The sequence below is a fragment of the Puntigrus tetrazona genome, chromosome 5 (assembly GCF_018831695.1).
Source record: "Puntigrus tetrazona isolate hp1 chromosome 5, ASM1883169v1, whole genome shotgun sequence".
NCBI classification, from domain to species: Eukaryota; Metazoa; Chordata; class Actinopteri; order Cypriniformes; family Cyprinidae; genus Puntigrus; species Puntigrus tetrazona.
In genome coordinates this window covers 3,860,210-3,877,780 of record NC_056703.1, presented here as the reverse complement: position 1 = coordinate 3,877,780, position 17,571 = coordinate 3,860,210, and the positions used below count along the sequence as shown (strand labels likewise).

The 17,571-nt window shown below is 35.8% G+C and overlaps 1 protein-coding gene across 4 annotated transcripts in view; it reads left to right on the top strand.

Moving 5' to 3' along the window:
• The first annotated feature begins 3,891 nt into the window (after positions 1–3,891).
• Positions 3,892–17,571, top strand: part of slc39a14 (solute carrier family 39 member 14) — a 24,397-nt gene continuing 10,717 nt past the window's right edge. For 2 of the 4 annotated variants that reach the window (XM_043239160.1, XM_043239161.1), the window contains exons 1-3: positions 3,893–4,053; positions 11,060–11,343; positions 13,677–13,848. In XM_043239160.1, the coding sequence (XP_043095095.1) occupies positions 11,083–11,343; positions 13,677–13,848 (433 nt within the window). In that variant the 5' untranslated portion in view covers positions 3,893–4,053; positions 11,060–11,082. Of the gene's footprint in view, positions 4,054–5,490; positions 5,594–11,059; positions 11,344–13,593; positions 13,849–17,571 lie in introns of those variants that run through there. The other 2 variants (XM_043239162.1, XM_043239163.1) reach the window with 2 other exon arrangements.

The window sequence follows — 17,571 nt, the reverse complement described above, 5'->3', positions numbered from 1 at the left end:
ATTTGGATCATCAGCACTAACCGCATATAAATATAAACTAGCGAATGTTGCATATCTGGATCCAGGAAGTTGCTTCGATAATATTACCGAATATGATCCAGATGTAGTATTCGATGACGTATATACGATTTTTTTCTCAACGCTGCTTTTTTTGTTTCTTCACGAAACCTTGCTTGAAGCTAGAATAAAAAGTTTTTTTCTGTTTGTTTGAAAGTACTGCTGATCCTTATTTTTATGCACAGTGTATCCAGATCTTCATGCAAAAATGCAGGCGGGGAAAGAGTTAAACGTTTAAAAAAAATGTGATGATGTGTTGAAAGTCGGGTTTATTCACAGAAATCGGTGTTAAAAATAAACAAACAGGTATTCTTGGTACAAGTCGGCAATAAAATAAATGTGTAATGCATTTTAAAACACGCTGGGCTTCAATTTGGAGACTTGATATGACTTTCACATATTTACTGTGCAATGAATAACTAGTAATTGCAGATTTAGTTTAATTGCTCACTTTTTTTTTTAGTTAAAAATAGGTCTGATGTTTGCTTGGATCCAATGAGAAAGTGTTTCATGGGGAAGGGGGGTCTAGAGGACCGGGTCTTAACATAATGTTAAATGCGGTTATGAAATGGTAATATTTGTTTTGGCAGATACTAGTAAGTCGTATGTAGTGTTTCATGCATGTAAGGTCTGAAATGTGGGAACAGTGAAAAGAGAGAGGAAGAACATTTAGCGTTTTAGGTGCCATCTAATCAGCCAATATTTTAAATGGATTGCATAGCATTTTTATAAAATGGGACCAAATATGGGTCTCAACAAGATGTTAATTAGTTGCTTTATGCATTTATTCTTTTGTTTCGGACATAAAAGGTACTAAAACATGCTCTGCGGAGCATGCCATCGGTTCTCGCCTTTCTCCCGCCCTTTTACCCGTCTGCATCTCTGATTAGAAATACGTTGCCGAGTGCGTAATTATTATCCGATTCATTTTTTTAAACGCAGGTTGACCTTCAAGATGTGCCACCTGTACTGGAACTGGCCCGGGACCATCCGCGTCCCAGCGCCGTGCAAGTACGCCCACAAACTGGCCTTCCTGTCCGGCCAGTATCTCCACTCGGAGCCTGCCATCCAGCTCTCGGAGAAACTCTTCTTCCTGTGAATGAGACTCGTTCAGCATCAGGAGCGGTCGGATCTCCCCCTTTCGTTCTTGTTTTTTTTTGTTTCTTTGTTTTTAAAAGCTTCTGAATGTTCTTCGCTGTTACCAACGTGTTTTTTTTTATTTTTTTGTGTAACTCACCGTTCATAATTTTGAAGCATTACCGAATAAAGTGAACGTCACACTTTAACACTCTAAAGGACCGACGGAACCGGTCGGATTCGTTTCTGAATCAAAATTTAAGCACAAAAAAAAATGCATTGACTTTCCACATCGACGTCTCAAAAGTTGCGTTGCTTCATTCGAGCATTTACTAACAAAAGATCGGTTTGAGGACTAAAAAATAATAAAGGATTTGAGAAATGAGAACTGTATGTCCCAGTAAATGTAATCTTAATGTGGGAATGCAATTAGCATTAGGGTAGAATGGAGATTTGGTATTAATAGCTATATATTTGTTTCCACTAGATGTCAGTGTCCTAATGATAACTTTTAACTGGTTAAAACTAACAGGAAAAAGTTTAACAGAGTGTTCAACAATTTGAATAATAATAACTGAATAGGAAACCAAAGCAGCCATTATTTTTATATTATTTTTTTATATATATATATATATATATATATATATATATATTAATATATATGTTATATATGTTATGTATAAAATATATATAGTTTATAAAAATACAAAATATACATTTTCTGATGTGTGTGTATATATATATGTATATATATATATAATTTTTATAAATATTAAACTATATGAATAGACTATATGAACTATATATATATATATATATATATATATATATATATATATATATATATTTATATAAATTACAAAATATAAAATATAAATTTGTGTGTATATATATATATATATATATATATATATACACATCAAAAATTTATATTTTTATAAATATACTATATGAATATATGTACACATGCACACATATATGTATGTATATATATGTATATATATATGTATGTATGTGTATATATATATATATATATATATATATATATATATACACACATATATATATATATATTTATATACACACACACACACACATACATATATATATATATATATATATATATATATATATATATATATATATATATATATACACACTACTACAATTAATGGATGATTTCACACTTTAATGTTGAGTCATACAACCTGTATTCTAATATGAGAGTCACATTTAGACCAATCACAGGGGAGTTTAAAGATCAATGTGCCAAGTCACTAGTACCCGAGACTTTCTTTGGCTGTCGAGACCCGAGTCTCAGTGTCGTAGCTCGTCATTCACACTCATTGTGAGTAGGATGACGGCCGTCGTGTGTTAGAAGTGTCAGGTGCCCCATGTAACACCCGTGGAGCAGCACCATCCCTCTGGGCTGCTCAAAGCTATTCCCTGTCACTTGCCACTCGTCTCAAGCGATCGAGCACCATCTGAACAAGCTCCTAAAATACAGCTGGAGCTGTATCACGTCGGAAACTGCTGCTCAAAATGCAGCCATCATGATCACAACCGGATGCCACTTAACTAAATTAAAAGAGCAATGTGATGAGGTTATGTGCTTTATTAATTTTATCATGAGCTCGCTGTCGTATCTGAATTCTGTTGAAACTCAGCCAGTGTTAAAAGTACACACTTGTTAGTTTGGTAGCTATTAATATTACACAACCGCCGTTGCCATTGACCTTTGACTTAGCACTGACCGAACACACTTACTTTAAATGCTCCAGATATTTCCTAGCCTTGTGGCAAAGCATGCATATTCATGCATATTGTAGCAGATGCATTAATTCACTTTAATGTTGTTTCATGAGTATTCAACATCCTACTAATTTTATGCATTGATTTTTTCATACTATATAATAGGGAAGTTTTCAGAAAGTGTTTTTTTCTCTCAAAAGGCATAGAGCCGGTAATAAATACTTGACTGAAACTAATGCAATTTTTAAAAACGTGCAATTCGAAATCGATTTGAGACACTTGCGCAAGATTTAAAATATTAAATGCTTTCTAGGTCAATGGGGCTATATATACTTATTAAATTCGGTTTGCACAAGTCAGCCTGCTTTATACACATAGGGCGCATATTAAACGCAAGCACTTTAATGTTGCAAGTAATTGTTTGCGAAGAAAACGACTTCAAAATCGGTCAAATGGTGTTTAATCGACCATTTATGCACAAATGTATGGTTAGTGGCACATTTCAGTAGTTTTTTTTATTTTCAGTATGAAATAAAATGAATTAGGACGCTTTGTAATGCATAATTGTATAGCTTAATATTTAATAATTGCTGTTTGACTCTAAAAACGATCTTGTGCCTTTATTCGTTCAGCACAACGAAAACAGAACACGTTGCACTAAGATGAGTAAATTATTAGTCATAAACCGAGGAGATTCGCCACGTGCGCCACCTGTGACCCGTTTTCCCATACATTTAAAATCGTCTTCCGTCTACTTTCTAACTACATCTAACTTACCAAACGCCGAGAGCGTCGAGGTCAGCGTATTAAAACATAACCCCAAAACACTTTCGACCTTTGTAAGGCTGGAACTTTACTCGCCACGCATAAAAAAAACCGTGACCTGCGCGCCTAATGAATATTCAATAGGTTTGCGTCCTCGTCCGCCAATGGCAAGGGTTTTAAAAAATTCGTGGCTTCTCTGGGCGGCGCTCACTAATGACGTCATCTCCCCCCGCCCCGCGCGTCCGTTCCACGCTGCTGTCTCGTGAATGGGTCAAGACCAAAAAAAACAAACCCATCCGGTCCCTCTGTTTTAAACGGGTCGCCACATACCCCTCCGTTCATTCTGGACAGTCAGGCAACGGACCCGCCACGCGCCCGACGGATCAAGAACTCTCAAATTCGGTGAGCGACATCTTTTTTTTTTAATTGTTATTATTGACTCGGCTAGCTGGCTAACCATTAACCACGTCAGTGAGGACCGCCGCTTTTACCGAAGCTGCCCGGATCCCCGCGAGGCGAAGTGTTTTTACAGGCAGCTCCGTGATTAGGGCGAGCGAGTCTGAGGATGAGAGCAAGCGCAGGGTTTGTTGATGGCCTGTTGTTAGCAGATGTGTGATGTTTATCATCATCATTATCATCATCATCATCCGTACAGACACGCTTCGGTGCTGCTTGCTCTTGTCTTTTTAGGTCCTACGTTGCACTTTGTTGACCTGAGTTACCACAGATAACAGCCAAAGCTCTTGAACAGCCAACTGTTTTTGTTAGCCCTGAATATTGTTATTATTAGTAGTAGTAGTAGTAGTATGTATGTTTATATGTCTGTGTGTGTGTGTGTGTGTGTGTGTATATATATATATATATATATATATATATATATATATATATATATATATATATATATATATATATATATATATATAGCTTCAACCAGTTATCAAGGTTTTATTTCTGTCTCTGACATGCAGCGTAGATATGTAGATAATTCTGTTGTTTGGCTATTTTTGGATTTTCCATGTTGATGTAATATAATGACAAAGATATAATTTGCTGCTAACTGAATACGGGTAAAATGCATTTTAACGAACCAGACATAATTAAAAATTAATTAATTAATGAATTTAACATACTTAAAAATTTACTAAAATAGGAAGGCCAAAAATGCGCACACGTATTGGTAAAAATGACCAGTTGACTAATATGGGTAGTTAATTATCTGGATTTCTAATATATATTTCTAATAGTATTGCTGTGAAGCGTATTAATGATCATCACAGTAACAACAGCAATAATAATAATAATAATTATAATAATGTTTTTTTTTTTTTGAGGTATCAGAATATGTAATTGTAATAAAAAAAGTATAATGATTTAAAAAAAATTCTCCTATAAATTGTCACCTAGAGTTTACAGGATGATAATTTAGAAAATGAATTGGTCAAAAATGTAGAGAACCATGATGATGATAATAATAATAATGATCATATAATAACTTTTTGTAACTAAACACCCGATTTATATTATATTATAAAGTTTTCTCTTTGAAAAATAAAGATAGCGGTGATTACAGTAATCACCTTGTTGATGCCTCCTCTGACCGAACCATTCTCACCAAATCCTTGGAGTCCTGTCGGGTTTGACGTAGTGTGGAAAGAGTCGAAACTGCTTGTTATCTGTTTTTCCAGCTTGGCGGTTAGGCGAGGGTTTAATTAATGCTGTTTGTTGGTGGTAATTATTTCTGAGGGGAAGTGCTTTCTGGCGTTACGTCGTTTTCTTTAATGACGGGTCTGATGATTCAATTACAGTGCCTCGGTTAACCTCGTTGTCTCCCGTATAAAGGGGCTTTGATCACCGAGGCCTTGGGTGCGTTCGAAGCGTCCCGGACTGCGTGTGTCAGTCGAGGCAGCTGTTTAGGGCAGGAGAAGAACTTGACGAGCCACAGGTAAAGCCCATTTTAACATTGCTTATGCATACGAAAAAGCCCATCAGTCGGCGGGCCCCTCCAAATATATTAATATGTGCTTTTGAATGATGCCAGAAGCGGCCGGCTCTCTGCAGAAGGAGTCTGGGCCTTGCCAGCAACCGTGTTTAAGATGTCAGCAGTCAGCAAATCTGCTTTACCAGTCGTAGTTCTCCAATTCCTCATAACCTTCAAGAGGGTTTGTTCAGCAGTACAAGTACTAGCTTGACTTTCTGCTTCATAACAGGTTTTGGTTGCATTGTGCAAGACTTTGTCTATAATTTATATATATATATATATATATATATATATATATATATATATATATATATATATATATATATATATATATATATATATATATATATATATATATATATATATTAATTATAGACAAAGTCTTGCACAAATCTAACAAAACCTTTATTTATTTATATATTTATTTATTTATATATATATATATATATATATATATATATATATATATATATATATATATATATATATATATATATATATTTATTTATTATTTATTTATTTATTTATATATATATATATATATTATATATATATATATATATATATATATATATATATATATATATATATATATATATATATATATATATATATATATATATATAAATATATACTCTATCCACTGATGTATTGTTTGTTAGGATAGGACCGTATTTGGCTTAAATGCAACAATTTGAAAATGTAGAGACCGAGGGTGCAAATAAATCAACTTTAAAGTTGTGCAAATGCAATTTTTAGCAATGCATATGACTAATTTACAAACCGTCTTCACTGAGCACGATCTTTACTTGATATCCTAATGATTGTTGGCATAAAAGGACAATAATTTTGCTCCCTGCAGTGTATTGTTGGCTGTTGCTACAGATGTATACCGGGAAAATATACATTTTCACTACAGATTAGCGGTGCTCTCACAGCCTAAAGTAACTTAAGTCTAAAAAGCGTTCTTGTTAAGCGGTCTCTAGAAACGAGTATGTTATTCCAGCCGGACTCACTGTTGCTTAATTGTTATTTCTTACTCCGTATATGGCTGGATCTGGTTGTTTTTGGAGTATTATTGCACAGCTTTCTTAAAGGCACAGTACACGCTTCCTCTGCTGAACCTTTCCAGCTCTTTGCTCAGGGATCGTCCCCTCTTTCCGTCAATTGTTATCCCTGTTGCGTCGCGTGTTTCTAGAGCGTCCGCCTGACTACAGGCGTCTAGTTGTTGATAAGGACCTCTCTTGTGGTTTTCACCTGAGTCATGCTATAAAAGCTGCCACATCAGCAGAGCGAAGATGTCTGTCAAGTGGAAAGATTTGCTCTCTCTCTCTTTTTTGTTTTTTTTTCTCCCCACCCACTAGTTTGCAGGTTAGTCTGCATTCCTAATGTAGAGATATTTAGATGGAATGTGTTTAAAAAGCCTTAAAAGTTTATTTGGGTCATTGTACGAATGTCTATCTGAAGACGAAAACAATAATAATTTCATGAATTTCTGAGTTGGTGTAGTAGCTGCGCATAAACCGCCGGTAACTAATGCATTATGAACAGCGAGTAAAAATCGTTTCATCTCATGTTCGTTTGTAAATATGCTACTTCGATGCATTTTTAACCTTTCGAGTTTTGCGATTTAGCGTAAATGCATTCGGTGTATAAATAAAATAACAAAATTAACTTGTGCAATGCAACTTTTACCTTGTAGACAAATATTTTTTTTTATATTTTGGTCGTTTAAATTTGGGGACAGAAAAACAGGAAGCAGTAAAACTTCAAGGTGATGATTGATTAAACGAATCACGTTAATATTTACCTTATTTTACAGTAAAGTAATTAAATGCATGTCAAAACACTTAAAAACACTTAAATATTGATCAACCTCTAATTGATTTGCATCACATGCATGTTTTGATTGCTACACGTTTTAATCAAGGAATAATAATTTGAGATGCATCATTTATTATATTGTATAGGTTTGTTCAGTAGGGGAATACTGTAACAATTTTATTATAAATTAGTTTTTAAAGCCTGTTTATACTCGCATTAAAATGTTTTAACATCGTTTTAGATAAATGATTATTATCTATTCGTTAATTTTTCTGTGACCTGCGCAAAACGTTTTTTAAAGTGAATTATAAAAAGACCTCAGTGCTGCTTCTTCTTATGTAATGTTCATAAACTTGCATTATATTGATTTTTGATGGTTATTTATGCCGATCTGGGCACAGGATGGGTCTGAAAGCTTTGCTTCGAGTTACTTCGATGAATCCATAAATTCACAGACCTGTGCAGTGATTGCTGATCCTTTCTGACGTGGATGAGTATAGACGGTCTCCCTTCAGACCGAATACCAGACATTCTTCTCTGTGACTTATCATGTCTCCAGACATAAAGCAGTCCACAAGGATCTCTTCAGACAAGGTCATTATAACCCTCTGCTTTTATCTGAGATCCAGTGCCGCTGCTGGAAATCCTATCATTGTATTGTTGTGACAGTGCTGAGATGTGATTGCCCGTTCCAGTATAGATGCAACGTTTAGGTGGGCTGACAGTTTAGTTTAGTATAAGCCAAAAGAGCATATCTTTCTATATATATATATATATATATATATATATATATATATATATATATATATATATATATATATATATATATATATATATATATATATATATATATATATATATATATATATATATATGTGTGTGTGTGTGTGTATTTTATATTTAAATTTATATTTAATTATTTTTATATTTATTTTAATTTATTTTATATTTATTTTAATTAAATTTATATTTATTTTATATTTATTTTAATTTAATTTATATTTATTTTAATTAAATTTTTCTGCAATAATGCAACTGACTTTGCAAAAACAAGGTCATTGCAACTTTTATCTCAAAAAAGTTTTTTTTTTTTTTCTCTCAATAGTTAACACCTCAGAGTTTCTCAGAATCACAGGTTTATATTGAGAGGGAAAAGTGTGAGTAAAATTTAAGCAAGTTTTAATCAAGGAATGATAATTTGAGTTGTTGCGTGGTGTTTATTTAATTAGTCCAATTTATGATCATCTTTTAAATTAATTTAGTGTATGCCAGCGTCACAGAAACGGCAGGCTTCAGGTTTATGTGCTGTGTAATGTTGTGACCGTGGTTATAAATCCCAGCAGATCAGAGTTGAGCGCTGTTCTACAAAAGCTCCCCTAGCCTTTTGGAGGCCCTCATTTATTATCAATAAGGGCAGCGAGGATCATATTTCTCCGAACCTCGCACACAAGCGTAGTCAGCACTGTGTGGTTAACCTCCCCTTCACACACCCTGCTGTTTTTGATAAACATTCTCATGCTCTTTTACACCCACACTGTAATTTACACCCCGAACGTGAGGCCCAATTATAAGCGCATAATGCTGGAGAATAAACACTGGGAGAACTTCTCCAAGATATCTCCCGATTATATCATTCGCTTCCTCATATTTACACCACGGCAGTCGGTATTGGTGTTAATCAGGTTCTACTTCTCTGTCACAAGCACGCTTTTGTCTGATCTTTCGAAGGCGCTCTGTCCTTCTTGTGCATTTAATGTTAAGCAAGGTGAAGCTTTTGAGTGCGGGTTCTCGAAGGTCCTCGTGACGCTTTAATGGCTCTTTCTTTAAGCCTGCCGTCAAGTCCTGTGTGTCTAAGCTGAGGGCAAAGGCGTGATTGTGAAGCACATTCAAATTTTACGCTCGTTTATGGATTTTAATCAGTTCACACATCTGACTCGAAATGTCCCATATTGTTGGAATTTGAACTTTTGCTTCTCTTTTGGTTGGAGTTACCGGAACTCATTAACGCAGTGCTTTGATGCAACCTGTGTTGTTAAAAGTGCTATATAAATAAAAAGGATTGATTGAATGATTGATTAACGTCATGAAACATTACAAAAAATCAACCAAAAGAATGAATACTTTGGCATTTGCTGAACTTTTCTGTCTTTATTCCCTTCGCTTATGTAAAGCATGTCAGAATGTGTATGCATACATTATTTAAAAAAAAGGATGCATCTTTACAATGAGAGTTGATTGGCTGTGGCCAGAAATATTGTATGCATATGGGGCTGAAAATGAAAAATATATTTTAATTTCGATTTTTGTTTAGGATATCCCTATTGCATCCAAGGATACAATTAATTTAGATGCTTTGCTGCTTCCATAGACCTCTGCATGCTTGGAATATATTTAGAGCATGAAGATATGTTGCATCATCAAAGGTTCTTTCATGGGATTATTGTAAAGTAAAGTTATTGTTTAAACATCTTGGCTGAAATGTTAGAGTCATCCTCATTCAAAGTGACTTTCGTGGTGCTGGTTACTTAACGACTGTTGTGTAAAACTCAAAGGTAGTCATTATCTTCAGGGGATTCAGCAGTGGTAATTTTCCATACGGTTCCTGGCTTCTTCAGGTTCTTGTTAATGACTGGTTTACTCTGTGGCTCTCCCTCTGCAACGGTGGCCTTTGAGACCTTTTCAGAAGGGCCCCCCTTCGAGGCCAATTATCCAGTGTTTGTGACTCAACTGTTAGGAGCTTGTTCGTTTACAACTGGACTTTGCTTCTCGTGGTTAAACGTCTGGCTTTTCATGCCTCAGGAACTTGAAGAGAACCTGTGTGTTTTCTTCTCCAAGCTGTGTAAGGCTGGTTAAACTAGGAGCTCATGCACAGAAGTTAAAATGTAATTTAATTTTATGATTTCTGACTTTGCTGTATTAAACGCAAAATGCACGCATTAATATTTTGCTGAGTTTGCGGAGTTTTCTTTTTTTTTTTTTTTTTTTTTTTTTTGATGTTATTTTAGTATAGTTTTAGTACTTTAGTAGCACTTATTTTGCTTCAGTTAATTTTTTTACCATTTTAATTTGTTATTTTAGCTTTATTTCAATTAATGACATTTTTTCTTTCATTATTCTAACATGTTTGTTTTATTAACAATAACACAGTTCACCTAACACCATACAAATCCATGTTTCCATTTTCTTTTTGGCTAATTTTACTTTTTTTGGTAACACTTTTTTTTGATTGAGATTATTAGAGTATCTCATTAGCTTTCATATTACTAGACTATTAGCCATGTGTTGGTGCTAACTAAGCAAGTATTAATTCCTTATTCTACATGACTAATCCTACCCAATACCTAAACTTAACAACTACCTTACTAACTAGTAATAAGCAACAAATTAAGAATTTAAGGAAAAAACTCATAGTTTTCACAAGTGTTACCTATTTTTCTTATTTCTTATTCTTTTACTGTATACTTGAAGTACATATAATGGATTCTGATTTAAATGCGGTCTTCTGATTGGATCATATCTTTCTCTGAAATAAACTTTAGTGTATGGATAAAGACATTCTCATTGATCTTGCTTGTGTTCTCTCCTCTCTCCTATGTCTGCGTGAAGCTCAACGTGTTGCTGGCAGAGTCATGACCCTGAGACCAGCCAATGGCTGCAGACAGCTGACCTTGACCTTTGGCCTGACCCTCGCTCTGGGCCTGCTGCAGTGGCCGATAGGAGATGTCCGCGGTCAGGATGGTGGTCCGTCTCCTGCGCTTGTCCTTCAGGAGCTGCTGGCACGCTACGGTGACAACACCAGTATCTCCGTCCCTCAGCTCCGAGCGCTCCTCACGCGCTTAAACGGAGACCATGACGCACAAACACAGCCTGCCAAAGCCAATGCATCTCAGGTGAGTCAAGGAGATGACCGGAGATGATCCGAGATCTTAAGACTTGATGTGCATTTGTTGCTCAGGGTGTATTTTCACACATCAGACTGGCCTTCGAACACCGTTGCCTCTGATTGCTGCATATTGCACACAAAAACACATGCCTACTTTTGTTCATTTTACATGCATTTGAATATCTCACTCTTTTTATTGCATTTTATATAGCTATTGTGTTATAACTTTTTATACGTGTTTGGGTATTTTTCATTAAAAAAAAACAACAATCATCATAATAATGCTGATGAGATCCAGTCTGAAGAGTGACGACTGTCAGATACCAGTTTTAGAGGGATGTTAATGCAATAAAAGAATAAAGTGTAAACGAAATAAGATCTGTACTTAAGTGCTAGAAAAGCCCCCCAAAAATAAGATGAACAGAATGCGAGGAGGAAGAAGTATGAAATAAGTATGAAAGTGCTGAAAATATGCATGAAACCTGCATCCTCCCATCCTGGGGTTTATGTGTGATAGGAAAAGGTCAAATATCATATCTTGCAGATTACAGAACACAGTTTCTGGAAAATAACTTTTAGGATTAATGGCTAATGCTGAGAGACATTATTACTCGGGTAGTAGTTGAAAGATGTCCTGTGTTTAACACACACACACACACACACACACACACAGACGCTGTTATTAATTATAACGGACTGAAATGAACAGAATTTGAAAGCATTGTGTAAAGCATTTGCTCAAACTGAGACGGTCGAGGAGGGAAACCGCAGCTTTGGTTCACATTCTGTGGATCGTGAGAGATGTTTAAAATATTTTTAAAGCTCAGCGTCGACCTTGATTCACTCCTGACACACACACACGAGTTTGATCTGATCAGAGAGCCTTATAAGACGTGACAGAGGTCTAAACCTCAGCAGCGATCACATTCACAACACTGATCTGATCTGTGAACGCTTGCTTTTAGTATCACTATTTCTAGTACAATTTCCCTATATTAGATAATAAGAATTTTTTTTATATATTGTCACTTCTAAAATTAAAAGTTTAGAAAAAAAAAAAAAACATCACTTTTTTTTTTTTTTTAAGTTAGGGCTTTATATTTAGGGCTTTACAATTATTTGAATTTCTAATCGCAATTAAAATTATGGATGCCGCAATTACATAATCAATTACATTAATCGTTCACTTATGTTTTTCTGTTTGTTTGATTTTCTTTCTAAAGGTTGTTATGGGTTTTCCATTGTTTTAATTATAGTTTTAGTATCATCATACCATGCATGTTTTTTGCATTTTTTTTATAATTCAAAGAATTAACTAATCTAATGAATAGTTGGCATTTGAAGCTTGGTACTATAGAAAAAGCTTCTTTTCAGCTTAATAAAAATATTACATGAAGTAATGGTATGAACAACATGAACGTAAATTGGGTTAATTCTAATTAATAATTGCATAATAATATCACATAATAACATTTCAAGCGAATAATTGACAATTATGGTTTTTGTCATAATCATGCAGCACTAAGTATATTAAACGTGTGTGTGTGTGTGTGTGTGTAGATTGTTAATCTTTGGTATTACATTATTATTGCCAGAGCGTTAAGTACAAAGCCACAAGTATTTGTCTTTGGTTTAGCGTTTGTGTATTCATGTCATCAAACATTTTATCAGTTTATCTTGTGCCAGCTTTCAAGGTGTAAGTTAGAAAAGAGCGCCACGTTGTACTTTATCAGTTTGCACACAACGATAAAAGATAGTTTTTTCCTCTTCCACAGAGAGCATTTGTTATGCTAAAAGACCAAAAGGCCGTGTAACATTTACAAGGACTGCAAGTGGAATATCCGCATGTATTTTTGTTCCTTGAAGGTTGAGTTTATTCAATGCATAACAACAACATGCTTCCCGGCTTTGTTTTTAGCCTGTTTTTGGCAGTCGAGTAGTTGCGTCCTAAACTGACCTAAGATGAAGTTCTAACTTTTTTCATTAACTTCAGTGAATCCTTTTTGAAATATTTGCTTTTTAAAGCATGCATATTAAAATGTAATCATAATAGTGTATTTTATTGCTATTAGCAATATCGAATGCATTCGTCTTCACTTCAGACATAGTTTGTTGGTTTCTTCCCCCCTCTGTCTTCAGAGAGCTATTATACAATATAAATCCAATATTTTGTCTCCTTATCCCCGGTGTGACCTTGAGACATGACCCAGTTAGTCCTCGAGGTCTGATCTGTGGTTTCTATGCTGTGCTTTGACAGCTCCAGCACAAACCCGGCGCTGTAATTCAAGCTTCTTCTCTGTGATCAGTAATTGAAACCTCCGTCCTGTCCTCTGCTCTCAGTGCTTGGCTGCAGACACTCTGGCAGCGTACGGGATGAACGAAAAGTCCCGTATAGATGAACGAGGCCTGCAGGAAATCTGCCCTACCATGATACAGCAGCTGGACTCACAAGCTTGCAAGAGCCAACAGGACCAAGAGCCCGAGACCAGCCCCAGACCCACTGATGCTGAGGGTGAGTTCGGCCAGCGAGTCGATGCATTCATATCTGTGAAGATGCTCCAGTTTAATTGATTTGTCAAAATACGCTGCGTGGCCAAAAGTATGCACACCCCTGCTTGGTTGTTACAGCTGTTCAAATCAAGTGTGCAAATCTTAAAGTGCCCATTTTATGGGTAATGAAAAGTTCATGCTTTCTTTTTGGGAGTCCCCAAAAGTCTTGCTTAATGACTCCCAGACGATTCATTGCATGATGAATTTTTCCACACGCTAATCCGTAGCGACCGGTTTCATTTGTATCTCATCATGCCTGCAATGCTTGATAAAACAGCGTTTGTGAGCTGCTTTTGCGTACAGTATTAATGCTATTTTTAACGCTCCGAAAGCAGCACCTAGTGGCAAAGAATGAATTCGCATTTTCGTTCAGACCAACCGGAAAGCACCAATAATCGGACGGGCCATATGTTAGCGTTTCATGGTGACGTCAACATGGGATTCGCTTTGAAAACGACTCGTTTCGATGATTCAGAATCGACTCTTTCTTTTGAGAGCCAATAACTTTATACACAATGCGCTTTCAGACTTCAAACTCGCCAGGATGTTTTTAAAACCGTGTTACACGCCGCATGAAAGCTCGTTTAAAAGTCCATAATAGGGGCACTTTAAATATTTAAAGAAGATTCATGTGCACTTATGAACAATTCCCCTGTGCGAAGAGCAAAAGGCTTGACTCTCCAAACCCAAGCTTTGTTGGAAAACCTAGTAGTAATTTTTAAAATGAATGGCTCAGCAATCAAACACGGGTGTGACGTTTATACGTCCACGTATTTTGAACTTGAGCCAAGGTTTGAGCCTAATTTGTTGCTTCTAACTGCTTAGCACTGTTTGTTCTGAGATGTTTACACTGTGAATGCACTGACACTTATTAACAGTTCTTCTGATGTTCTCCTCAAACCGTCATGCGTTGCACGTCCACAGGTAAAGCCATCTGTTAAACTTTATCAGTATAGATAAAGTACAACATCTTGGCTTATTTATAGCACACTAGTTCAGTTCATATCATTCGTACGCTGTAGACAATCTTTGACTTTTTTTATCAAAATAGCCTTCTAGGAAAAATGAATCAGCAGAACTGTGAAAGAGCGCAGGTGCTCTCTTGTGCCGAGCCTTGATCTCCGGTTAAAGTGTGATCAGAATAGTCGACTCTCAACACTCAAAAATTGAAGCGGAAAACACATTAAGGAATAAGAGGCATTGATTTATTTTGAAAGGTGACACGAGCACATAAAACTATATCGGCTGTATCAGTAATAAACTTGACAACCGGCGCTTCCAGTGCAGATGAAAGTACAGACATTGTGCAAACCTACATGATAGTGCTGACATGCATGGGAAGAACACGGTAGAGATGGAATATGACACTAATATAAACGAAAATGTAACAAATTTACAATGTATAAATAATGCAAGCATTATAGTACTGCATTCTGCCATTCAGAAGTTTGGGGGTTGGTATGATTTTTCTTAAAAAAAATTAAAAATTTAATTAAATTAAATAAAAAAACAAAAACATAATACATAGTTTTTTTTTTATTATATATATTTTTTAATATAATGTCTTATGCTTACTAAGGCTGCATTTATTTTATACAAAAAATGCAGTAAAAGTAATATTGAACAATTTGAAACGACCCTTTTTTTTATTTTAATACGAGATATCATTTGATGGATTTAATATGTCATTGCTCCAGTTGTCTGTGTCTCACGATCCTTCACAAATCATTTGAATATCGAGAACAGTTGTGCAGCTTAATATTTTTGTGTAAACCGCGGAGCGTTCGATTCTATATTTCTTCCTAACCCCAAACTTCCGAACAGTGGTGCATTTCAAAAATGAATAGATTAATTATTAAAACCCTTTCAGATAGTTAAACATCTATTGCATCACGCTCGTGGTTAGTGTTATGAAATATCGCTTGAGAGTCTAGCAAAAATGTCTCCAAATGAAGACCGAGAGGGTTCTAGAGTCGTGTTTGAAGATATGCCTGTTGCACTTTAATACACATCAATTTTCTTGATGCCACTGCATATAGGCATAGATAGAAAGAATCGTTCTTTTATATCCGAATGAGACATCTTGACATCTTTTAGTATGGCTTATCTTATCTATCTATATCTGTCTATATAGTGTATATATATATATATATATATATCCGATCCCAGTCACATCTGGATTCAATCACAGTTCTCTGGTCAGACCGGACACTTGAAGGGAGGCTGAAACTAAAATATAATCCTCGTTTAGGCCACAGATATAAAAAGGCAAGACGAGGGAGAGTTCAGAGAATTTCATGGGCGTGTGTGAAGTCTGCTGAGACTCTGAGAACAGGATATTTTCACATGCGCTCTATAATCTGTGATTTGTCATTTTTTCACCACCGTTGGCATTCGCCGCAACCTCAAACAAACCCTGTTTGTAGCGGATTATTTTAGAGTTTATCGTATCCGTTGAAGTTTTAGTTTTGTGGCCCGGCGTGTTCAACATCTGTGTTTTCTGGCACGCCGATTTTTCCTGTCGCTTTGCATCACGGTGCTGCTTTATCTGCTGAACAAGGCGCTCGTGGGTTTTTGGCGTTTCTTGCGCATCCTGGCAGCGGGAGAGGAAGTGAAAGGAGAATATCACAGTGCCGCTTCCCGCCGGAATTCAACAGACGAGGAGAGAGAAAAGGGGAACGCGCGCCTTTACAGACGGCGTCTCAATGCAGTCGCTCCAATTCAGCTCTGAACAGAACTTGCTGTCATGATACGGACATGAAATTATCAGAGGAGGGATGATGATGATTCAGTGCAGATTGCAGGCCAGAACCAAACCGGCGTCGTCTGGATGAGCACCACAGCTCGGTGTTTCTGTAGCAGAAACTGGGTGTCCTTGTTGTACTGTACTTTCTCATGCAATACTTTAAAGTAAGTAAAAATGAACAGAAGGAGATGGAAGAAAAGCTTGTTTTTGCAAAGACAGCTCACCACAAAAATGAAAGTCCTGTCATCGTTTACTCGCCCTCGCATTCCTCATTTCATGTTAAATAACTGCCTTAGCGAGTGCGTTTACACGGATTATGATTAAAGTCGTGTTTTTTAAAATGCTTAAACTGCGTGTCGAGTCATATGAGGACAAAGCCACAACCGTAGTGAATCCCAGACCTTTTTTTTAATGCAGTTGTTGAGCTCATGTATGTTTATCTAGGCGTGTTTGTTTATTGCATTTCACAATGTATATTGTCCCTAAGGATCTTTTCGTTGACACTTTTTTTTTTATTTTTTATATGGAGCCTGTGTTTATGATGCATTATAAGGGCATTTTAGGCAGGGTAATGAATGCATAATGCATTGCTTAAAAAATAACCATGTGATGCGTTATAACATCTCAAGGATAATCATAAAAACAATTGTAATACTTGATACTGGTTGTAAACCTTTAAATCTACTTCATTTATAAAGGCTATACCATATCTCGACGTTGTTTATTTAGGATCTGAACAGTACTTTACAAGATCTTGAGTGTTATTTGAGTGTTTCCTGTGACGCCAGTGTGAGATAGCTAACACTTTCAATTGAACAAAATGCAATGTTTGTTATAGAGTATTAGTAGACATAGGTAGGGTAGGTAGAATGCAAAGTATCCTATACTCGCTCACTTATCAGTAGCCATGTAAAGGGTACCATCAAAATAATCTGATAT